The sequence below is a fragment of the Myotis yumanensis genome, unplaced genomic scaffold (genome assembly GCF_028538775.1).
Source record: "Myotis yumanensis isolate MYYU_CA2020_CCGP unplaced genomic scaffold, mMyoYum1.0.hap1 SCAF_3, whole genome shotgun sequence".
Taxonomy (NCBI): Eukaryota; Metazoa; Chordata; class Mammalia; order Chiroptera; family Vespertilionidae; genus Myotis; species Myotis yumanensis.
Window position 1 is genome coordinate 93,606,849 of NW_027223754.1, and position 25,986 is coordinate 93,632,834.

The window sequence follows — 25,986 nt, forward strand, 5'->3', positions numbered from 1 at the left end:
TTTTCTGAGTACAGGTTTTTTACCTCCTTGGTTAAATTTATTCCTAGGTATCTTAAATTTTTTGTTGCAATGGTAAATGGGATTTTTTTTTTTTAGTTTCTCTTTCTGTGAGTTCATTATTGGTATATAAAAAAGCCATAGATATCTGGGTGTTAATTTTGTATCCTGCTACATTGTCGAATTCATTTATTAAGTCTAGTAGTTTTTTGATGGAGTCTTTAGGGTTTTCTATGTACAATATCATGTCATCTGCTCATAATGACAGTTTTTCCAATTTGGATGACTTTTATTTCTTCTTCTATCTGATTGCTATGGCTATCACTTCCAGCACTATGTCGAACAGGAGTGGTAAAAGTGGGCATCCCTGTCTTTTTGCTGTTCTTAGGGGAAATGGTTTTAGTTTTTGCCCATTGAGTATGATGTTGGCAGTAGGTTTGTCATACATGGCCTTTATCATGTTGAGATATGCTCCCTCTGTTCTCACTTTGCTCAGAGTTTTTATCAAAAATGGGTGTTGGATTTTGTCAAATGCTTTTTTGCATCTATTGATATGATCATGTGATTTTTGTCTTTCAATTTGTTTATGTGATGTATCATGTTTATTGATTTGCGAATATTGTACCAGCCTTGCATCCCTAGAATAAATCTCACTTGATCATGGTGTATGATCTTTTTAATATATTACTGGATGCGATTTGTTAATATTTTGTTGAGAATTTTAGCATCTGTGTTCATCAGAGATATTGGCCTATAATTCCCTTTCTTTGTAGTGTCTTTATCTGGTTTTGGAATTAGGATAATACATAAAAAGAGTTTGGAGTTCCTTCCTCTTGGATTTTCTAAAATAGTTTGAGGAGTATAGGTGTTAGTGCTTTGAATGTTTGGTATAACTTCCCTGTGGGAGTTTTTTTTTTTTTAATTACTGCTTCTATTTCATCAGTTGTTATTGGCCTATTCGGGTTTTTTTTATTCTTCCTCATTTAGTTTTGAGAGATTGTATTTTTCTAGGAATTTATCTATTTTATACACATTGTCCAGCTTGTTGGCATATAGTTGTTCATGCTATTTTCTTACAATCCTTTGTATTTCTGTGGTGTCAGTGGTTACATCTCCACTTTCATTTCTGATTTTATTTATTTGGGTCCTCTCTCTTTGTTTCTTCATGAGTCTGGCTAATGGTTTAACAATTTTATTTATCCTTTCAAAGAACCAGCTCTTGTTTCATTGACTTTTTAGTCTCTATGTTATTTCTTTCTGCTCTAATCTTTATTATTTCCTTTCATCTACTTGCTCTGGGCTTTTCTTATTCTCTTTCTAGTTCTTCAAGTTGTACTGTTAAATAGTTTATTGCTGACTTTCTTTTTTTGAGGTATGCCTGCAGTGCTATGAACTTCCCTCTCAAGACTGCTTTTGCTGTGTTCCAGAGATTTTTGTCTTGTTGTGTGTTCGTTTACATTTGTTTTTTAATTCCTTTCTTGATCTCATTGGTAACCCATTCTTTTTTTAATAACATGCTATTTAGCCTTCATGTGTTTGAATGTTTTTGGGTGTTTTTACTGAAGTTGATTTATAATTTCATTCTACTGTGACCTGACAAGATGCTTGATATGCTTTCAATCTTCTTAAACTTGTAGAGACTTGTTTTGTGTCCTAACATGTGGTCTATCTTTGTGAGTGATCCATGTGCACTTGAAAAGAATGTATATTTTGCTGTGTTGGGGTGAAATGTTCTATAAATGTCAATTAAATCCATCTGATCCAGTGTGTCCTTTAGAGTCTCTGTTTCCTTGTTAAGTTTTTTTTTTTTTTCAGGAAGATCTATCCAGTGAATTTAGAGGGGTGTTAAACTCCCCTACTATGACTGTATTGTTGTCCATCTCTCCGTTAAAGTCCTCTAGAAGTTTTTTATATATTGAGGTGCTTCTATAATGGGTGCACATATGCTTACCAGGGTTATATCCTCTTATTGGATCAATCCCTTTAGTATTATGCAGTGACCTTTGTTTTCTCTTGTGATGGACTTCATTTTAAGTCTCTTTTGTTAGATATGAATATTGCTACTCCAGCTTTCTTTTTCTATTTGCATGGAAAAAGTTTTTCCCATCCCTGTAGACTCATCCTATGTGTGTCTTTTGTTTTAAGTTGGGTCATGCCTTTGTATCCATTCAGTTACCCTATACCTTTTGATTAGAGCATTTAGTTCATTTACATTTAGGGTTATTATTGATAGGTACTTATTTATTGCCATTTTAATTCTGTATGGCTAGGTTTCTCTCTCTGTTTCTTCTTCTCAGTAATCCCTTAGAGCAATCCCTTTAGCATTTCTTGTAATGCTGGCTTGGTGGTAATGAACTCCTTTAGCCTTTTTTTTTGTCTGGGAAGCTCTTTATTTGACCTATTTTGAATGATAGCCTTGCTGGATATAGTAATCTTGGTCTCAGATCCTTGCTTTCCATTACCTTGAGTACTTCATGCCATTCCCTCTGGCCTGTAGAGTTTCTGATGAGAAATCAGTTGTCAGCCTTTTGGGAACTCCTTTTAGGTAGCAGTTTTCTTTTCTCTTGCTGCATTTAAGATTCTCTCTTTGTCTTTAATTTTTGGCATTTTAATTATGATGTGTCTGGGCATGAGTCTGTTCGGGTTCTTCTTGTTTGGGGTTCTCTGTCCTCCTGCACTAGTGTGATTTTTTTCCTTTACCAGTATAGGGAAGTTTTCTGCCATTATTTCTTCAAACACCTTCTCTATGCCTTTCTCCCTTTTTGCTTCTCCTGGCACACCTGCTATTCTAAAATTGTTATGTTTCACATTGTCCCACAGCTCCCTTAAGCTGTCTATCTGTTTTTTAATTTTTTTTTCTTTTTGGTTCTCTGATTGAGTGATATTTTCAACTCTGTCTTCTAATTAAATAATTCAAACCTCAGCTTCCCCTAATCTGCTGTGTATTCTTTTCAATTTGTTCTTTATTTGTGTTATGTCATTCTTTATCTCAGACTGCTATTTTTTCATAGTTACTATATATTTTTTCATGCTTTGAGCATTTTTTACCATCATTACTCTGAACTCTGTTTCAGATAAATTTCTTATCTCTGCTTCATTTATCTCTTCTTCTGGAGAATTCTCTAGTTCAGTGGTTCTCAACCTTCCTAATGCCGTGACCCTATAATACAGTTCCTAATGTTGTGGTGACCCCCAATTCCATTGTTACAAATTGAACATAATTAAAGCATAGTGATTAATCACAAAAACAATATGTAATTATATATGTGTTTTCCGATGGTCTTAGGCGAACCCTGTGAAAGGGTCGTTCGACCCCCAAAGGGGTTGCGACCCACAGGTTGAGAACTGCTGCTCTAGTTCTTTCATTTGGGGGTTGTTTCTTTTTTTAAAAAAAATCTTTAATTTCTTTATTGGTTAAGGTATTACAAGTGTGTCCTCATCCCCCGCCCCCCCATTAGCCCTCAATCTCCTCCCTCCACTCATGCTTTCATCCCCCTGTTGTCCATGTCCATTGGTTTGGCTTATATGCACGCCTACAAGTCCTTTGGTTGATCTCTTCCCCTTACCCCCACCCTCCCCTAATTTTCCTCTGGGGATTGAGAGTCTGATCGCTGTTTCTCTGTCTTTGGATCTGTACCTGTTCATCAGTCTATGTAGCTCTCTATATTCCACAAATGAGTGAGATCATGTGGTATTTATCTTTCTCTGACTCGCTTATTTCACATAGCATAATGCTCTCCAGTTCCATCCATGCTATTGCAAATGGCAAGAGTTCCTTCTTTTTTAATGCAGAGTAGTATTCCATTGTGTAGATGTACCATAGTTTTTTAATCCACTCATCTGCTGATGGTCACTTAGGCTGTTTCCAAATCTTAGCTATGGTGGATTGTGCTGCTATGAACATAGGAGTGCATATATCCTTTCTGATTGGTGTTTCTAGGGATATATTCCTAGAAGTGGGATCATTGGGTCAAATTGGAGTTCCATTTTTAGTTTTTTGAGGAAGCTCCATACTGTTCTCCACAGTGGCTGCACCAGTCTGCATTCCCACCAGCAGCACAGAAGGGTTCCTTTTTCTCCACATCCTCTCCAACACTTGTTGTTTGTTGATTTGTTGATGATAGCCATTCTGACAGGTGTGAGATGATAGCACATTGTTGTTTTGATATGCATCTCTAGTATAATTAGTGACTTTGAGCATGTTTTCATATGTCTTGTGGTCTTCTGTATGTCCTCTTTCAAAAAGTGTCTATCTAGGTCTGTTGCCCATTTTTTTATTGGATTGTTTATCTTCCTATTGTTAAGTTGCATGAGTTCCCTGTAAATGTTGGAGATTAAACCCTTATCAGTGATATCATTGTCGAATATGTTCTTCCATGCAGTGAGCCCTCTTGTTGTTTTGTTGATGGTTTCTTTTGCTGTGCAAAAGCTTTTTATTTTGATGTAGTCCCATTTGTTTATTTTCTCTTTAGTTTCCATTGCCCTAGGAGCAGTATCAGAGAAGAAATTCCTTTGGCATATGTTTGCGATTTCACTGCCTGTGGATTCCTCTAGTATTTTTATGGTTTCCCGTCTTACGTTTAAGTCCTTTATCCATTTTGAGTTTATTTTTGTGAATGGTGTGAGTTGGTGGTCTAGTTTCATTTTTTTGCAAGTATCTGTACAATTTTCCCAACACCATTTATTGAAGAGACTGTCTTGACTCCATTGTATGTTCTTGCCTCCTTTGTCAAATATTAATTGGGCATAGTGGTTTGGGTCGATTTCTGGGACCTCTATTTATTCCATTGATCTATATGTCTGTTCTTGTGCCAGTAAAAAGCTGTTTTAAGAACAGTGGCTTTGTAATACAGCTTGATATCAAGTATTGAGATCCCACCTACTTTGTTCTTCTTTCTCAGGATTGCTGCAGCTATTCGAGGTCTTTTTTTATTCCAGATAAATTTTTGGAACATTCGTTCTAGATATGTGAAATATGCCATTGGTAATTTGATGAGGATTGTATTGAATCTATAGATTGCTTAGGGTAGTATGGACATTTTGATGATGTTGATTCTACCAATCCATGAGCACGGTATATTCTTCCATCTGTTTATGTCTTCCTCTATCTCTTTTTTCAGTGTCCTATAGTTTTTCGCATATAAGTCTTTTACCTCCTTAGTTGAGTTTATTCCTAGGTATCTTAATTTTTTTGGTGCGATGGTAAATGGGATTGCTTTTTTAGTCTCACTTTCTATAAGCTCACTATTGGTGTAAAGAAATGCCATGGATTTTTTGGCATTAATTTTTTATCCTGCTACATTGCCAAATTCATTTATTAAGTCTAATAATTTTTTGATGGAGTCTTTAGGGTTCTCTTTGTACAGTATCATGTCACCTGCAAATAAGGACAGTTTTACTTCTTCTTTTCCAATTTGGATGCCTTTTATTTCTTCTTCTTGTCTGATCGCAACGGCTAGTACTTCTAATACTATGTTGAACAGAAATGGTGAGAGGGGGCATCCCTGTCTTGTTCCTGTTCTTAGGGGAAATGGTGTTAGTTTTTGCCCATTGATTATGATGTTGGCTGTGGGTTTGTCATATATGGCTTTTATTATGTTGAGGTATGATCCTTCTATTCCCACCTTGCTGAGAGTTTTTATCAAAAATGGGTGTTGGATTTTGTCAAATGCCTTTTCTGCATCAATTGACATGACTATGTGGTTTTTATCTTTCAATTTGTTTATGTGATGTATTACGTTTATTGATTTGCAGATATTGAACCATCCTTGCATCCCTGAGATAAAACCTACTTGGTCATGGTGTATGATCTTTCAGATGTACTGCTGGATCCGATTTGCTAGGATTTTGTTGAGGATTTTGGCATCTATGTTCATGAGGGATATTGGCCTGTAAATTCTCTTTCATTCTGTTGTCTTTACCTGGTTTTGGTATTAGGGTGATGCTGGCTTCATAGAATGAGCTTGGAAGTGTTCCTTCCTCTTGGATTTTTTGAAGTAGTCTGGGGAGGATAGGTTTTACTTCTTCCTTGAATGTTAGGTAAAACTTCCCCGTGAAGCCGTCTGGTCCTGGGCTTTTGTTTGCTGGAAGCTTTTTGATGACTGCTTCAATTTCTTCCATAGTTATTGGCATGTTGAGATTTTTAGATTCTTCCTGATTGAGTTTTGGAAGGTTGTATTTTTCTAGGAATATGTCCATTTCCTCCAGGTTGTCTAGTTTGTTGGAGTAGAGTTGTTCATAGTATTTTTAAACAATCCATTGTATTTCTGTGGCGTCTGTTGTTATTTCTCCTCTATCATTTCTGATTTGGTTTATTTGGGTCCTCTCTCTTTGTTTCTTGGTGAGCCTGGCTAGAGGTTCATCAATCTTCTTTATCCTTTCAATGAACCAGTCTTGGTTTTGTTGACCTTTTGTATTGTTTGTTTAGTCTCTATGTCATTTATTTCTGCTCTGATCTTTATTATTTCCTTCCTTCTGCTTACACTGGGCTTTTCTTGTTGCTCTCTTTTTAGCTTTTTGAATTGTAAGGTTAGGCAATTTATTATCATTGTTTCTTGTTTTTTGCAGTAGGCTAGTAAAGCTATGAACTTCCCTCTCAAGACTGCTTTCGCTGTGTCCCATAAGTTTTGGATTGTTGTGTTTTCATTGTCGTTGTTGCCATGATGTTTTTTATTTCTTCTTTGATCTCTCTGGTAACCCAGTCATTGTTTAATAGCATGCTATTTAATCTCCACGTGTTTGATTTTTTTGGATTGTTTTTATTGTAGTTAATTTCCAGTTTTATGCCATTGTGATCTGAGAATATGCTTGATATGATTTCTATCTTCTTGAATTTGAAGAGACTTTGCCTGTGACCCAATATATGGTCTATCTTTGAAAATGACCCATGTGCACTAGAGAAGAATGTATATTTTGTGGCTTTGGGGTGAAATGTTCTGAAGATGTCAATTAATTCCATCTGATCTAGTGAGTCATTTAGGATTGATGTTTCTTTGCTGATTTTTTGTTTAGAGGATTTGTCCAATGGTGATAGTGGGGTGTTAAATTCCCCTACTATGATTGTACTGCTGCCAGTCTCTTCCTTGATCTCCTCCACAAGTTTTCTTATGTATTTGGGTGCTCCTATATTGGGTGCGTATATGTTTACCAGAGTTATTTCTTCTTGTTGGACTGCTCCCTTTAGTATTATGAAGTGGCCTTCCTTATCTGTTTTTATGTCCTTCACTTTGAGATCTAATTTGTCTGATGTAAGTATTGCTATCCCAGCTATTTTTTGTTTCCATTCGCCTGAAAAACATTTGTCCATCCCTTCACCATCAATCTGTGTGCATCTTTTTTTTTTTTTTGAGGTGGGTATCCTGTAGACAGCAGATATATGGGTCATGTTTTCTTATCCACTCAGTTACCCTATGTCTTTTGATTGGGGCATTTAATCCATTTACATTTAATGTTATTATTGATAGATACTTGTTTGTCGCCATTTTTGTTCTTTATCCCTGTGTTCCTTCTTTGTTTCCTATTTTTCTTTTTACAGCAGACCCTTTCGCATTTCTTGCATTGCTGGTTTGGTGGTAATAAACTCCTGTAGTCCTTTTTTGTCTGTGAAGCTCCTGATTTCACCCTCAATTTTGATTGATAGCCTTGCTGGGTATAGTATTCTTGGATTCAGACCCTTCCTTTGCATGACTTTATATATTTCATTCCATTCCCTTCTTGCCTGATGTGTTTCTGTTGAGAAATCAGTCACTAGTCTGTTGGGGGAAACTTTGTAGGTAACTTTCTGTCTCTCTCTGGCTGCTTTTAAGATTCTTGCTTTGTCATTGGTGTTTGCCAATTTAATTATAATGTGCCTTGGCATCAGTCTTTTGGGGTTCATTTTGTTTGGGACTCTGTGAGCTTCTTGGATTTGTGTTAGTTTTTTCTTCCCTATATCAGGGAAGTTTTCTGTCATTATTTCTTCAAACAGGTTTTCTATACCTTGCTCAGTTTCCTCTCCTTCTGGCACCCCTATTATGCGTATGTTGTTTCATTTTGTGTTGTCCCAAAGTTCTCTTAGGCTCTCCTCCTGCTTTTTAATTTTTTTTCTAGAAGCTGCTCTGCTTGGGTATTTTTTCCTACCTTGTCTTCTAGCTCACTGATGCGGTCCTCTGCTTCTTCTAGTCTACTATTGATGCTTTTTATTGAGTTCTTTATAGCAGTGATGTCATTTTTCATTTCTTCTTGGTTCTTCTTCATTTCCTCTTGGTTCTTACACATATTGTTGAATTTGTCTTCCATTCTTTTCATCCACCTTATGACTATTTCTCTGAATTCTTTCTCTGACAGGTTGCTTGCCTCTACTGCCTCCATTTCATTTACTTCCTTTTCTGGTGATGCCTTTTTTATCTTTCATATGCGGGCTGTTTCTTTGTCTCCCCATGATCTCTCTTCTCCAGATGTTTGGTTATTGGGGGTTGTTTCTTTGTTTCCTCATTTTGGCTTTCTGTTTGGGTTTGTGACTATGTATTAGGTAGATCCTCTACACCTCTCAATCTTTAGTGCAGGACAGTGTTAAAGGCTGTTTCTGACTAATTAGATCAGGCTTAGACTCAAAGTCCCCAGAGACCACCTCTGCCTACAGACTGATAGGATTCCAACTTGAATTGCCCCCAGGCAATTGTCCTCATGTGTGGCTGGAGGTTTTTTTCAACAGGGTGGGGCAGTTGCTTCTGCCTGGAGGCTAATTGTTATTTTTAATCTTTTAAGTGGCCTCAAGGCAAGGTGTTTTCCAATAGGGTATGTGGACTGTCTTCCCCCCAGGCAAGGCAAATGTCTATGTGGGAAAGATGTCCTCTGCTGTGTGAGGGAATGACCCAGCCCAGGAAACTTGGGGTGTCTGTCTTCTGAGCTCTATCCCCCAAGTCATCAGTCCTGCCTTCTGCTTCCACAGCTCCAGTCCACTTCACCCTTCCTCTGCTAGAGCACAAGGTGGGTGGCTCCACAGGGAATTTTGTGTATTGGCTCTTTAAGAAGGTGCCTGAATTTTCAGCTGTTTTTCCCTGGCAGACAGCACTCTGCTGCTTTTTATATCCAGATGTCATGTGGGTACCCTTCTCAGTTTGGTGCTCTCTGCTGAAGGGCCCAGCTTGGGGATTAGATCCCAGAGTTCTCAGTGGCAATCCTCCCTCCCGCCCCCCCGCCCCACACAGCTGAGATATCTCTCTGGGACTTTAGTTGCTGTCTGTAGGTGCCTCGCCATCCTTTTCGAGCTTCTGCCTCTCCTATCAATCTCTATGTGGTCTCCACTTTCAGTCCTCAGGTATCAGGATTCTCTCCTGTGAGTTTTCCATTGATTATTCGGGAAGATTTTCCTGTATTTTAGTTGTAATACCAGTTTGTTCCTGGGAGCATGTACGTGCAAGCATTCACTTACTCTGCCACAATTTTTAATCCCTGGGCCATCTCTTTGAAAGTAATGCCTTGCTATTATGGATAATAGTATGGAGTTTCCTCAAAAATTAAAAATGGAACTCCCATGTGACCCAGTGATCCCACTTCTAGGAATATATCCTAAGAAACCTGAAACAGCAATCAAAAAGAATGTATACACCCCTATGTTCATAGCAACGCAATTTACAATAGCTAAAATTTGGAAACAGCCTAAGTGCCCATCAGCAGATGAGAGGATAAAAAAACTGTGGTACATTTCCACAATGGAATACTACATAGCAATAAAAAGGACAACTCTTACCATTTGCAACAGCTTGAATTGACATGGAGAACATGATGCTAGGCGAAAGAAGCCAGACAGAGAAAGGCAAGTATCATGTGATTTCACTCATATGAGGAATCTAATGAACTAAATAAACTTATAAACAAAAACAGACCCAGAGACATAGAAGCATGAACAGACTGTTGAACCTCAGAGGGAAGGCAGGAGAGGGTGGGTGAGAAGAGATCAACCAGATAGGTATAACCATGGGGTGGCAAAGGCCTGGGGGTGGGGATGGGAGTGGGCTGGAAGAGGTTAATGGAGGGGGGGGAGGGGACCTATGTAATACTTTCAACAATAAAGATTTTAAAAAAAGAAAACAAAAAAAATTAAAGTTGAGTTTATACACAGTTGGTCCCAACTAAAAACCTATGCTCTAGAATTGGCAACTACTATAACTATCATCATGCAATAAATATGTGGGAGTTTTATTCAAAAAATTAAAAGTATTTTCCTCTGGGGAGCTGGAAATAGAATAGGCAATATTTGAGGAGCACTGTTTTTCATAATAAGCCATAGAGTCCTATTTGACCCTTAAACTATGTGTATGTATAACTTTGATGAAATGCATATTACATTAAAAAAGTAATGTCTTAATGAATCTATTACCTCCTCATTAGAATTTATTGTACTCAACTGAAAAATAGAAAATAAATGTCATTTAACATTCTGTCACATAGGAAAGGGAAAATGTATTTGATGTAGTGAAGTACCTAAAAATGTAGACACAGTACATTTTCTGGACCTGAGAGAGAAAAGAATACTTACTGTTGTAACCTAAATGAACTTGTGGTACCTTGTAGCCAGTATCATAACGTTACCATGTTCAGAGGACACATTGGTCTGACACCTGGCATTGAAAAGAAGTGTAATCTTTTCTCAAAGAGTTTCAAATAAGGAAGCAATGATGATAAATAGTAAACATTCATCAGAATTATTTTTACTCGTCCATATTGCCAGAGTTTTAGTGGCAACTGTTCAAAAATATCTTTTATAATCTATTCTTTTCTCCATCAATTCTGTATTTTTTTCAAGAATAAGCTCTCTATCCTACCCTTCATAAATCTAATACAATTTAGCCTCTTCACTTCTCCAGTTATTCATTTAAACTTTATCTCAGTCAGCTAAAAATTCCTGATAGCTGAATATATACAGAAATATTTTTAGAAGGCGAGAGAGGGGTGAGTAAATAAAACAAAGTTATGAATTCCAAGACATTATAGTTTTGTCCCTGACACCTTGATGAATATAATCTAATTGTGCTTTTTTTTTCTCTTTTTTCTGGCTTAGCCAAGACTGACAAAATTGAGCCATCACATGAAAAGTTTGCTCAAGATGAAACCACTTTAATTGAAGGAGATAAAACTAGTTTTCCTGATGCTGTTTCAAGAAAGCAATCACAAACCTTTGTCAATATCCAAACTCTCTCTCTCAATTACCATGCACAAAGAAGAGTGGCTAGTATTTCAACACCTATCAAATCCTCTAAAGATGCTTATTGGAGCATTCCAGAGACTGCTACTGGTTCCATATTTCTTCGAAGTTTTCATCCAGCTTCCAAGCGAGTGCTTGGGAAAGAAACAAATCAAATGGAAAAATCAGGAAAACCAAAGGAAGAGCCATCTAAAATAAAAAGAATTTCTGTTGATGACATGCTGAAAGATATTCTGATTCTCTCCTCAGAGTTCTCCAAACCTTTAAATGCCTCTTCCCCGATTACCAGTCCAAAACTCAAGGAAGTTCTCCCTGAGTATTGTAGGACCTATACTTTTAAGCACCCTCTAATAGATTTAAGTGCAACAATGCCACGCCGTCTCACAGGAACGATGCCTGTTCACGCACAAAAACATTTACAACCGCCTGACCATTTACAACAAACTAAGGCAGTGATAAATATTAATTCTTTTCTTGATACTGTTCTCATACCAGCACCAGTTTTACCAAGAAAACCTCACAGACAGTCTGAAATAGGTACGTCTATTCTGAACCTGGTCTGTAAAAATGGGGTCAGGTAGAGAAAAGGGAAGAGAAAGGCATACAAACAAATGGTGCCTCCCACTTGAGTTTGCAGAGTGGAATGGTTGGATTGCTCTTGGCCTATACACTTAATGTATGGGCTAGAATGCAGTAACAGAAGTTTTGATCTTGCAGGTCTAATAAGACCAAATTGGGTATTCCACCCAAATGGTGGTGGTGGGAAACAGATAAGGCAGTTCAAAAGACCAAAAAACATAATATAAAGGAACAGTGAGAATGAACAATCATTCATAAGTTAATCTAGATGAACTCTAGAAGCAGAATGTCAATGGTAATGGACGCCTTTATGGGCAGATTACCATGGATAATTCCAATTCATTAAAAGATTAACAATTATAATGAAATCATAACAACATCAACATGAATTTTCACAAGTATTCAAAGTTGTTCTATTTTTTTCTTTTTTCTAGAAACTCATGCAATAGAAAATGAAAATCTGGAAAACGTTCCAAAGCAAACCATGCCAACCCCACCTGAAGGTAAATGTTAGGTTTATATTATTCTTTTTAAAATTATATGTAAGATTATCTCTCTGTAAAAGTATTCATGACTTTGTGTGTTTGAGATGTCTGTGTGATTCACACATATGTCTCACTTCATTTTCAGTTCCTTAAGCTGTTTACTCAGCAACTATTTTTTAAAATATTGACTATAAACCAAACTTTGTACTGATGTTGGGAACATAAAAACCTGCAGTATTCTTAATCTGGCTGGGGCAGATATACATGCAATAATGAGAGTTAGCTACTTGACATGTGCCAGTTACTGTTTTAACATCATTACAGACCTATAAAAATTTTTACAAATACAGTGTTTGTTAAACAACAATTACCAGGCGCATAAAGAGAAAGACAAAATAAGTGAAAACTAGCAGAAACAGTAAGCAGTAGAAACATACCCACAGGAGTTCTAGGTATTAGAATGAACAGATACATATTTCAAAATAACCCCATGACTTCTGGTTCTGTCTAAGATTGAGTAGCTTGTATTGGACAAGCCCTTTCACTGAAATCACATACAAAAACTGTCCAAAATATAGAACCCATCTTTTTAAGGTATTGGAGATTAATCATTACAGAGAAGACTGGAGTGGATATGATCCTTGAAATAAGGGAAGCCTATGAGTTAGTTCTACATTTACCTTGGCTTTTTGCCAGTTTGGAGACTAGAGCACAAGTAGATATTGGTAGTATTACTGGGTTGAGGAGATAGCAATCAGACATTGGGACTGCCAATATAGCTGGGACTTGAGGGGCAAAATATCAGAGGAGACAACTGAATCTAAATATCTGCATACAAATTCCTTTAAGGGTGTTAGCTGATTTCTAAGCTGTGCATGTGTAGGACAATACTCTAAGAAACACAGCTGAAAACATCAGCTGAAGTGCTAAAAACTGAACATAGATTTTCACAGTTGCACAAGAGACAATTCTTGAAGTTTAAGCTCTGCCAAAATGGACTTTTGTAAATACCCAGGGTTTTGTGTACTCACAACTGTAAATCGACTTTTGCCCTACCTCGTATGATTACCACAGTCAATTTAGTTAACATCCATCACTTCACATAGTTATAATTTTTTCTTGTGATGAAAACTTTTAAGATTTACTCTCAGCACATTTCAAATATAGCAATAATATGAATTTCTGAGCTCACTATTTCTTCTGTTATCACCATCTGTGACATAAATTAACTGCTGGATCTCTTCCATGTCAAAAATCTAAATAAGTCATGCTGCCGTCTCTGATTTATTAAATTTATTCTGCTCTGGTGGTATCCTCTTTGAAAAGTTTTAGGTGAGTTTAAGGGCCCTCAGATTATTCAGAGATCTATCGAGGAATTTCTAACCACCTCTTCACCTAATCTCCCTCCTTTCCACTCAAAACCAAATGCTTTGGCTAGACCATAAGGGTTAATGATCTGGAACCACAGAATTATGTCTTAGCTCAATCATCTTTACTTCTTAATCAATTTCCTTTACTAGGGCAAGGAATCTCTATGTCATGCCATACATCATCCTTCTTTGTTCTGTGGTTAGATTTCACACCTATTGACCTGAAGTAGGCACACAAGGCCTATTTTAGAAATTAAAAACTGAACATTGTTTTCTTTATTCTAGGATGCATTATTACCTTTCATTGAAGCAATAGCATAAAAATTACCAAGATTGTAAAATATGTTGCTGCAAGTAATACAGCAAGAATGTCTGGAAAAGTAAAAAGTATTTAATAAAATTTCAAAATGTTTTCTTGCCACACTTGGGTATATACTTGGACAGGCCATTTTTTTTCTGTTTTAGATGTCTTTTATTTACTATTAAATTTATTGGAGTGACATTGGTTAATAAGATTATACAAGTTTCTAGTGTACAATACATCATTTGTATAGTGCATTGTGTTCACATCACCCAAAGTTTAATTTCCTCCCCTCACCATATATTTGTCCTCCTTTACCCTCTTCAACCTCCCTCTATCCTCTTTCCCTCTAGTAACCACCATACTGTTATCTGTATCAGTGAGTTTTTATTTGTTTATTTGTTACTTTATGGTTTCTATCCCATATATGAGTAAAATCATATGGTTCTTGTCCTTTTCTATCTGATTTATTTTGCTTAGCATGATAGTCTCAGTTCCATCTATGTTGTCTCAAATGGCAGTATTTCATTTTAATGGTTGAGTAGTATTTTATTGTATATATGTACCACATCTTCTTCATCTAATAATCCATCTAAGCACATTTAGGTTGTTCCCATGTCTTGGCTACCATGAATAATGCTGCAATGAACATTGGGGTACATGTATCTTCACAAAATGCTTTCAATTTGAGGGGGGATAAATATCCAAAAGGGGGGTTGTTGGATCATGTGATAGCTCTATTTATAATTTTTTTTAAGAACTTCTATGCTGTTTTCCATAGTGGCTCTACCAAGTTACATTCTTACCAGCAGTGTATGAGGGTTCCTTCTTCTCCACATCCTCTCAACACTTGTTATTTCTAATCTTGTTGATAATAGCTATTATAACAGGTGTGAAGTGGTATCTCATTGTGTTTTGAATTTTCCTTATAGCTAGTAAGTTAAGCATCTTTCATATATCTGTTGGCCATTTGTTCAGTTCCTCTGCCCATTTTTAAAATTGAATCACTTTTTGTCATTGAGTTGAATAAATTCTTTATATAATATATTTAAATATATTTTTATTTATCTCAGAGAGGAAGGGAAAGGGAGAGAGAGACAGAAATATCAATGATGAGAGAATTGAGCTGGCAACCCGGGAATTGAGCTGGCAACCTGGTCATGTGTCCTGACTGGGAATCGAACTGTGACCTTCTGGTTCATAGGTTGATGCTCAACCACTGAGCCATGCCACGGGGGGCTATATATTTTTTATATTAGCCCCTTATAGGAGATAATGTTGCAAGTATTCTTTCGCATTCCATTGATTGCCTTTTTGTTTTGTTGATCGTGTCGTTGTTTTCTGTTGTTGTTTGTGGGCTGTTGTTTTTTTTTTCCTATGCAGAAGCCTTTTCATTTAATACAGTCCCATTCGTTTATTTTTGCTTTTACTTCCCTTGTTTTTGGGGTCAAATTCATAAAATACTCTTTGAGACTAAGGTCCATAGTTTAGTACCTGTGTTTTCTGTGTATATAATTGTTTCAGATCTTGTATTTAGGTCTTTGATCAATTTTGAGTTAATTTTTGTGTATGGGGTCAAATAGCAGTCTAGTTTTATTCTTTTGCATGTGACTTTGCAATTTTCTCAGCACCATTTATTGAATAAACTTGTTTCTCCATTGTATGTTTTTTTGCTTTTTTTGTCAAAAATTAGTAGTCCAGCACTAGCTGGTTGGTTCAGTGGATAGATAGAGTGTTAGCCTGCAGACTGAAGGGTCCCTGGTTCAAAACCGGTCAAGGGCACATGCCTGAGTTGCAGGCTCAGTCCTCAGTAGGGGTATATGTCAACATTGATGTTTCTATCTCTCTCTTCCTCTCTAAAATCAATAAAAATATATATTTTTAAAAATTAGTAGTCCTAATATTTCTGGGCTTTCAATTCTGTTCAATTGGTTCTGCCAATACTATGCAGTTTTGATTACTGTAAATTTGTAGTATAATTTAAAGTTAGGGATTTTGATAATTCCAGCTTTCTTCTTTTTTCTCAAGATTGCTTTGACTATTAGGGGTCTTTTGTGGTTCCACTGAAATATGGTGATTTTTTATTCTTTTTCTTTGAGAAATGCCAATGGGGTTTTGATGGGGATTGCATTAAATCTGTATATTGCTTTGGGTAACATGGCCATTATAACTATGTTGATTCTTCCAATCCATGCACTTAAAAATATCTTTCCATTTCTTTTCATCTTCTTCATTTCCTTTCAGTAATGGCTTGTAATTTTCAATGTATAGACCCTTCACATCCTTTGTTAAGTTTATTACTAAGTATTTTAATGTGTTTGTTGCAATTGCAAAAGAAATTGTGTTTTGTTTTGTTTAGTTTTCATTTCTTTTTTGGAAATTTTATTGTTACTACATAGGAACATAATGGATTTTTATACATTGATTTTGTATCCTGCAACTTCAAAGTATTTGTTTATTGTTTCTAACAGCTTTTGGTGGAGTCTTTAGGGTTTTTTATATAAAGAATCATGTCATCTTCAAAAATTGACTAAATTTGGATGCCTTTTATTTTGTTTTCTTGCCTGATTGTTCTGGCTAGGACTTCTAGTACTATATTGAAAAACAGTGATGAGAGTGGGTTCCTTAACTTAGAGAAAAGCTTTCAGTTTTTCATCACTGAATATGATATTAGTTAAGGTTTATCAAATACTACAGGCCTGGTGCACAAAATCCATGCACTTGGGGGGAGGAGGGTCCCTCAGCCCGGCCTGCGACCTCTCACAGTCCGGGAGTCCTCAGGAGATCCTGCATTGAGCGTCTACCCTCTGATGGTCAGTGCATGTCATAGCGACCAGCCATCCCACCATTCAGTCGATTTGCATATTAGCCTTTTATTATACACTAGAGGCCCCGTGCACAAAAATTTGTGCACTCGGGGGTCCCTCAGCCCAGCCTGTGCCCTCTCGCAGTCTGGGATCCCTCCGGGATGTCCACCTGCTGGCTTAGGCCTGCTCCCCGGGGGATTGTGCCTAAGCTGGCAGTGATACATCCCTTGGGGGATGTCCACTTGCCAGCGGGCCAAAGCTGCAGTTGAACATCCACAAAGCTGCTGAGGAGGCAGGAGAGGGTCCCACCATCGCCAATGTGATGCCTTCAGCCTGGCTTGTGGCTGAACAGAGCTCCCCCTGTGGGAGTGCACTGACTACCAGGGGGCAGCTCCTGCATTGAGCATCTGCCCCCTGGTGGTCAGTGTGTGTCATAGTGACCAGTCATTCCCAGTAGTTCTGCTGTTAGGGTCAATTTGCACATTACCGCCCTAACAGGTTTGGCTCAGTGGATAGAGCATCGGCCTGCCGACTGAAGGGTCCCAGGTTCGATTCTCGTCAAGGGCATGTACTCTGGTTGCGTACACATCCCCAGTAGGGGGTGTGCAGGAGGCAGCTGATCGAAGTTTCGCTCTCATCGATGTTTCTAACTCTCTATCCCTCTCCCTTCCTCTCTGTAAAAAATCAATAAAATATATTTGGGGAAAAAAATTGCATGTGCACATTTCCCTTTTATTATATAGGATAGAAGCCTGGTGCATGGGTGGGAGCCAGCTGGTTTGCCCTGAAGGGTGTCCCAGATCAGGGTGGGCAGGGGACCCCCAGCTCCCTACGATCTCCCACGCCGCCCCTGCTCACGATCGCTGGCTCTGCCCATGCTCAGGCCTAACACCTCTGGCCAAGGAATTAGGCCTGGGCAAGGGACCCCCAGCTCTCCAAGGGACCTCCTGCTCCACCCCTTCCCAGGCCTAATGCCTGTGGCCAAGGCATTAGGACTGGGCAGGGGACCCCAAGCTCCCACCATCAGCAACTGTGCCCCTGCTCCCCATGATCGCTGGCACTGCTCCTGCCCAGGCCTAATGCCTGTGGCCAAGGCATTAGGCCGGGGCAGGGGACCCCCGCAGCTGCAGCCTCCCAAGATCATGGGCTCCACCCCTGCCTGGGCCTTACACCTCTGGCCGAGGCGTTGGGCCCGGGCAGCGGGGACCCCCAGCTGCAGCTGCCCCTGCCCCGGCCTAACACCTCCTCTGGCCGAGGCGTTGGGCCCGGGCAGCAGGGACCCCCAGCTGCAGCTGCCCCTGCCCCGGCCTAACACCTCCTCTGGCCGAGGCGTTAGGCCTGGGCAGGGGACCCCCCCAGTTGCAGCAGCCTGTGATCGTGGGCTCCACCCCTGCCTGGGCCTTACTCCTCTGGCTGAGGGTGAGGCCCGGGCAGTGGGGACCCCCAGCTGCAACCGCCCCTGCCCAGCCTAATGCCTCTGGCCGAGGCATTAGACCCAGGCAGGGGACCCCCCCCCCAGCTGCAGCCGCCCCGATGGTGAGCTCCGCCCCTTCCCGGGCCTAACGCCTTTGGCCGAGGCGTTAGGCCCTGGCAGCAGGGAGCCCAAGCTGCAGCCACCCCCCTATCGTGGGCTCCGCCCCTGCCCGGGCCTTACACCTCTGGCTGAGGCGTGAGGCCCGGGCAGTGGGGACACCCAGCTGCAGCCGCCCCTGCCCAGCCTAACGCCTCTGGCCAAGGCGTTAGGCCCGGGCAGGGGACCCCCCAAGCTGCAGCCGCCCTGATAGTGGGCTCCGCCCCTGCCCAGGCCTTATGCCTCTGGCCGAGGCATTAGGCCCGGGCAGGGGAACCCCCAGCTGCAGCCGCCCCCCAATCGTGGGCTCCGCCCCTGCCCTGGCCTTACGCCTCTGGCCTAGGCATTAGGCCCGGGCAGGGGACCCTCACTGCAGCTGCCCCCCGATGGTGGGCAGGGTACCCCCCCAGCTGCAGCCGCCCGAGATCGTGGGCTCTACCCCTGCCTGGGCCTCGGGCAGTGGGGACCCCCAGCTGCAGCAGCCCCTGCCCGGGCCTAACGCCTCTGGCCGAGGCATTAGGCCCAGGCAGGGGACCCCCCCAGCTGCAGCCGCCCCCGATTGTGAGCTCCGCCCCTTCCTGGGCCTAACGCCTCTGGCCAAGGTGTTAGGCTGGGCAGGGGACCCCCCAGCTGCAGCCCCCCCCATCGTGGGCTCCGCCCCTGCCCGGGCCTTATGCCTCTGGCCGAGGCGTTAGGCCCGGCCAGCTGGGACCCCAGCTGCAGCGCCCCTGCCCGGGCCTTTTGCCTCTGGCGGAGGCTTAGGCCTGGGCAGAGGATCCCCCAAGCTGCAGCGCTCCCGATGGGCTCCGCCCCTGCCCGTGCCTAATGCCCCTGGCTGAGGTGTTAGGGCAGCAGGGACCCCCAGCTGCAGCCACCCCCTCACCCAGCTGCAACCGCTCCCTGATCGTGGGCTCCGTGGGCTCCGGGCAGCGGCTGCAGCCACCTTGGGATCCTGGGCTCCACCCCTGCCCAGCTCCCATTGCTAGCTCCACCCCTACTTCCTGCTATCACTGGCCAGTGCGGCAAAGGTCAGGATTCTCCGATCATGGCTGGGGGGCAGGGCAAAGGCGGCCCTGGGGGCCGCCTTTGCCCTGCCCCCTGGCTCTTAGCTCCTCCCTGGGAGTGCCAGGGGGCTTCTTCTGTGCTTTCCATTTTGCCTCCCTGCATTGTGCCTACATATGCAAATTAACCGCCATCTTTGTTGACAGTTAACCGCCATCTTGGCTGGTGATTAATTTGCATATCTCGCTAATTAGCCAATGGGAAGGGTAGCGGTCGTACGCTAATTACCATGTTTCTCTTTTATTAGTGTAGATGATGGCTTATATTATGTTGAGGTATATTCCGTCTATGCCCACTCTATTGAGTATTTTAGTCATAAATGGATATTGTATCTTGTCAAATGCTTTTTTTTAATATCTACTGATGTGATCATATTATTTTTATCCTTTATTTTGGTAATGTGGTGTGTTACATTGATTGATTTGCATATGATGAACCATTCTCCTGTCCCTGGAATGAACCCCCCCTTGACCATGACATATTATCTTTTAAATGTATTGTTGTATTTTATTTTCTAGTATTTTGCTTAGGATTATGGTATCTATATTAAACAAAGATATTGGTCTGTAATTTTCTTTTTTTCCTGTTGTTCTTGACAAGTTTTGGTATCAGGATGTTAGCCTCATAAAATAAGTTGGAAAGTATTGGTTCTTTTCAATTTTCTGGGAGAGTTTGAGAAGAATAGGTATCAAATCTTCTTTGAATGTTTGGTAGAATTCACTAGTGAAGCCATCTGGTCTTGGCTTTTACTTGTTGGGAGGTGTTTTTTTTTTATTATTACTGTTTCAGTTTTCTTACTATTGATTGGTCTATTTCGTTTTTCCAGTTCTTCATGATTTAGTCTAGGAAGGTTATATATTTCAAAGAATTTGTCCATTTCTTTAAGGTTATTGAATTTGATGGCATATAGACTTTCATAGTATTCTTATATAGTTCTTTGTATTTCTGTTGGGTCCATTTTAACTTTTTCTCTTTTATTTATGATTTTGTTTAAGTATTTTCTCTTTTGTCCTTAGTGAGTCTAGCCAGAAGTTTGTCATTTTATTAAACTGTTCAAAGAACAAACTATGTGTTCCACTAATTTTTCTGTTGTCTTTTTGTTCTCTATTTCTTTTCTAATTTTATTATTTCCTTCCTTCTCCTGACTTTGGACTTTGGGTGATCTTCTTTTTCTAGTTCTTTAAGGTAAAATGTTAGGTTATTTATTTAAGATTATTTTACTTTATTTTTCCATCACTCTTTATCCCCCTATACCCTCTTCTTCCTTCCCCCCACAATCACCACACTGTTGTCCATGTCTATGAGTTCTTTCTCTCTTTTTTTTTCTTTCTGCTCCATCTGTTCATCGCCCCTCATCAATCTTCTCCATACCAGAACTGTGTTCCTGTCTCTATCTAGGAGTCTATTTCTTGTTAGTCCAGTTTGTTCATTAAATTTCACATATGAGTACTTTCTCTGATTGGCTTATTTCACTTAGCATAATGTTCAAGTCCATCCATGCTGCTGCAAATGGTAAAATTTTCTTCCTTTTCATGGCCAAGTAGTATTCCATTGTGTAAATGTACCATAGCTGTTTTATCCACTCATGTACTGATGTACACTTAGACTGCTTCCAAATCATGGCTAAATAATGCTGCAATGAACATCAGGGTACATATATTCATTAGATTAGTGTTTCGGGTTTCCTTGGATAAATTCCCAGAAGTAGAATCACTGGATCATAAGGCAGTTCCATTTTTAATTTTTTGAGGTAATTCTATACTGCCTTCCATAGGTTATTTATTTAATATTTGTCTTGTTTATTGAGGTAGGCCTGTAATGATATAAATGTCCCTCTTATAACCACCTTTGCTGTATCCCAAATATTTTGATATGACATATTATCATTCTCATTTGTCTTTATACGTATTTTATCTCTTCTTTTATTTCTTCTTTGACCCAGTCATTATTTAGTAACATGTTGTTTAATATCCACATATTTCTGTATTTTTCCACTTTCTTTTTGCAGTTGATTTCCAGTTTCAAAGCATTGTGGTCAAAGTATATGCTTGGTATGAATTTATTGAGGCTGGTTAGGTTCCAAGATATCGTCTATCCTTGAGAATGTTCCATGTACTAGGGTACACTAGAGAAGAATGTATTTTCTCATGTTCTGAAAGGAAGAGCTCTCTAATATTGATTATGTCCATTAGGTCTAATGTGTTATTTAAGACTGATATTTCCTAATTGATTTTCTGTTTGGATGGTCTATGTACAGCTGTAAATGAGGTATTTAGGTCCCCTACAATAATTATATTTTTGTTAGCTTCTCCTTTTCGTTTTGTTACTAGTTGCTTTATATATTTCAGTGCTCCTAGGTTGGTTGCATATATATTGAAATGTATTATTTCTTCTTTTTATTTTTTATTTAAATTCTTTATTGTTTAAAGTATTACATAAGTCTCCTTTTTCCTCCATTGACCTCTCCCTAGCCGCCTCCACCCTCTAGCACATGCCCTCACCCCGCCCCCCATTGTCTGTGTCCATTGGTTATGCTCATTTGCATACATACAAGTCTTTTGTTTGATCTCTTATTACCTCATTCCCCCGCCTTCCCTTCTATGTTGGACAGTTTGTTTGATGCTTCTATGACACTGGTCTTATTTTTGTTCATCAGTTTATGTTGTTCATTATATTCCACAAATGAATGAGATCATGTGATATTTATCTTTCTCTGACTGGCTTATTTCCCTTAGCATAAAGCTCTCCCGTTCCATCCATGCTTTGCAAATGGTAAGAATTTCTTCTTTTTTTTTTAAAAAAAAATATATTTTATTGATTTTTTACAGAGAGGAAAGGAGAGGAATAGAGAGTTAGAAACATTGATGAGAGAGAAACATTGATCAGCTGCCTCCTGCACACCCCCTACTGGGGATGCACCTGCAACCAAGGTACATGCCCTTGACTGGAATCGAAGCCGGGACCCTTCAGTCCACAGGCCGATGCTCTATCCACTGAACCAAACCGGTTAGGGCAAAATTTCTTCTTTTTTTACAGCAGTGTAGTATTCCATTCTGTAGATGCACCACAGTTTTCTAATCCACTCATTTGCTGATGGGCACTTAGGCTGTTTCCAGATCTTAGCTATTGTAAATTGTTCTGCTATGAACATAGTGGTGAATATGTCCTTTCTGATTGGTGTTTCTGTCTTCTTGGAATATATTCCTAGACGTGGAATTACTGGGTCAAATGGAAGCTCCATTTTTAATTTTTTGAGGAAACACCATACTGTTTTCCACAGTGGCTGCACCAGTCTGCATTCCTACCAGTAGTGCAAGAGGGTTCCTTTATCTCTGCATACTCGCCAACACTTGTCGTTTGCTGATTTGTTGATGATAGTCATTCTGACAGATGTAAGATGATACCTCATTGTCATTTTGATTTGCATCTCTCGATGCTTAGTGACTTTGAGCATGTTTTCATAGGTCTCTTGGCCTTCTGTATGTCCTCTTTTGAAAAGTGTCCATTTAGGTACTTTGCCCATTTTTTGATTGGATTGTTTATCTTCCTTTTTTTAAGTTGTATGAGTTCCTTGCACATTTTGGAGTTTAAACCCTTATCGGAGATAACATTGTTTGGCAAATATGTTCTCCCATGCAGTGGACTTTCTTGTTGTTTTGTTGATGGGTTTTTTTGCTGTGCAGAAGTTTTTTATTTTGATGTAGTCCCATATGTTTATTTTCTCCTTAGTTTCCATTTCCCTAGGAGCTGTATTAGTAAATATATTGCTATAACATATGTCTGATATTTTGCTGCCTATAGAGCCTTCTAAGGTTATTATGGTTTCCCGTCTTCTGTTTAAGTACTTTATCCATTTTGAGTTTATTTTTGTGTATGGTGTAAGTTTGTGGTCTAGTTTCATTTTTTTGCATGCATCTGTACAACTTTTCTAACATCATTTATTAAAGAGACTGTCTTGGTTCTATTGTATGCTCTTTGTCAAATATTAATTGAGCATAATGGCTTGGGTCGATTTCTGGGTTCTTTGTTCTGTTACATTAGTCTAATATGTCTGTTCTTGTGCCAGTACCAGGCAGTTTTGAGAACAGTGGCTTTGTAGTATAGCTTGATATCTGGTAGTGTGATCCCTCCAGCTTTGTTCTTCTTTCTCAAGTTTGCTGCAGCTATTCGCGGTCTTTTTTTATTCCAGATGAATTTTTAGAGAGTTTGTTCTAGGTCTTTGAAGTATGCAATTGGTATTTTAATGGGGATTACATTGAATCTATAGATTGCTTTGGGTAGTATGGACATTTTTATGATGTTGATTCTACCAATCCATGTACACGGTATATTCTTCCATTTGTTTATGTCTTCCTCTATCTTTTCAGTGTCCTGTAATTTTCTGAGTACATGTCCTTTACCTCCTTGATTAAATTTATTTCTAGGTATCTTAATTTTTGGTTGCAATGGTAAATGATATTGTTTTTTTTTTTTTAGTTTCTCTTTCTGTGAGTTCATTATTGTGTATAAAAAAGCCATAGATTTCTGGGTATTAATTTTGCAATCTGCTATGTTGCCAAATTCATTTATTAATTCTAGTAGTTTTTTGATGGAGTCTTTAGGGTTTTCTATGTACAATATCATGTCATTGTGAATAATGACAATTTTATTTCTTCTTTTCTGATTTGGATGCCTTTTATTTCTTCTTATCAGATAGCTGTGGCTAGCACTTCCAGTACTATGTCGAACAGGAGTGGTGAAAATGGGCATCCCTGTCTTGTTCCTGTTCTTAGGGCAAATGGTTTTAGTTTTTGCCCATTGAGTATGATGTTGGCTGTAGGTTTGTCATATAAGGCTTTTATTATGTTGAGGTATGATCCCTCTATTCCCACTTTGCTGAGAGTTTTTATCAGCAAAAGGTGTTGAATTTTGTTGAATGCCTTTTCTGCATCAATTGATATGATTATGTGATTTTTGTCTTTCAATTTGTTTATGTGACGTATCATGTTTATTGATTTGGGGATTTTGTATCAGCCTTGCATCCCTGGAATAAATCCCCATTGGTCATGATGTATGATCTTTCTAATGTAATGCTGAATCCGATTTGCTAGAATTTTGTTGAGGATTTTGGCATCAATGTTCATTTGGGATATTGGCCTATAATTCTCTTTCTTTGTAGTGTATTTATTTGGTTTTATGATTAGGGTAATGCTGGCTTCATAGGAAGAGCTTGGAAGTGTGCCTTCCTCTTGAATTTTTTAGAATAGTCTGAGAAGGACAGGTTTTAGTTCTTCTTTAAATGTTTGGTAAAACTCCCATGAAGCCATCTGGTCCAGGCTTTTGTTTGCTAGAAGATTTTTGAAGATTGCTTCAATTTCCTACTTAGTTATTGGCCTGTTGACATTTTTTAATTTTTCTTGATTGAGTTTTGGAAGGTTGTATTTTTAAAGGAATATGTCCATTTCTTCTAGGTTGTTTAGTTTGTTGGACTAGAGATGTTCATCTTATTTTTTTACAATCCTTTGTATTTCTGTGGGGTCTGTTGTTATTTCGCCTCTTTCATTTTTTATTTTGTTTATTTGGGTTCTCTCTCTCTGCTTCTTTGTGAGCCTGTCTAGAGGTTCATCAATCTTGTATATTCTTTCAAAAAACCAGGTTTTGGTTTCATTGATCTTTTGTTTGTGTGTGTGTGTGTTTTGTTCTCAATTTCATTTATTTCTGCTCTGATCATTATCATCTCATTCCTTTTGCTCACTCTGGGCTCTTCTTGTTGCTGTCTTTCTAATTCTTTAAGTTGTAGAGTTAGATAATTTATTACCAGTTTTTCTTTCTTTCTTTCTTTTTTTTTTTTAGGTAGGCCTGTAATGTTATGAACTTTGCTCTCAGGATTGTTTTCACTGTGTCCCATAGGTGTTGGATTGTTGTGTTTTCATTGTCATTAGTTTCCAGAATGTTTTTAATTCCTTATTTGACCTTTTTGGTAACCCAATCATTGTGTAATAGCATGCTATTCAGTCTCCAGTGTTTGAATTTTTTTATTGTTTTTATTGTTGTTGATTTCTAATATTATGCCATTGTGATCTGAGAAGATGCTTGATATGATTTTAATCTTCTTGAATTTGGAGAGACTTTGCCTGTGACCCAGTATGTGGTCTATCTTTGAAAATGTTCCATGTTCACTTGAGAAGAATGTATATTCTGTAGCTTTGGTGTGAAATGTTTTGAAGATGTCCATTAAGTCCAACTGATCTAGTGAGTATTAAGATTGCTGTTTCTTTGCTGATTTTTGTCTAGAGGATTTATCTAGTGATGTCAATTTTGTATTAAAGGCCCCTTCTATGATTGTATTGCTGTCGATCTCTCCCTTGATATCTTCCAGAAGTTTTTTTTTTTTTTATGTATTTGGGTGCTCCAGCATTGGGTGCATATATGTTTACCAGGGTTATATCCTCTTGTTGTATCAATCCATTTAGTATTATGAAGCGGTCTTCCTTATCTCTTGTTATGGCCTTCATTTTGAGGTCTGTTTTGTAAGATTAAGTATTGCTACCACAGTTTTTTTTTTTTCATTCCCATTTGCCTGGAAAATATTTTTCCATCCCTTCATTTTCAGTCTGTATGAGTCTCTTGTTCTGAGGTGGGTCTCTTTAG

The 25,986-nt window shown here is 39.0% G+C and overlaps 1 protein-coding gene across 1 annotated transcript in view; it reads left to right on the forward strand.

Annotated features, from left to right (window-relative positions):
* Positions 1-9,750: 9,750 nt before the first annotated feature.
* The window catches only part of LRRC63 (leucine rich repeat containing 63), a 116,570-nt gene continuing 100,334 nt past the window's right edge, over positions 9,751-25,986 (forward strand). Inside the window, exons 1-3 of the mRNA XM_070408734.1 lie at positions 9,751-9,793; positions 11,039-11,719; positions 12,196-12,264. Coding sequence (XP_070264835.1) covers positions 9,751-9,793; positions 11,039-11,719; positions 12,196-12,264 — 793 coding nt within the window. The remainder of the gene's footprint in view (positions 9,794-11,038; positions 11,720-12,195; positions 12,265-25,986) is intronic.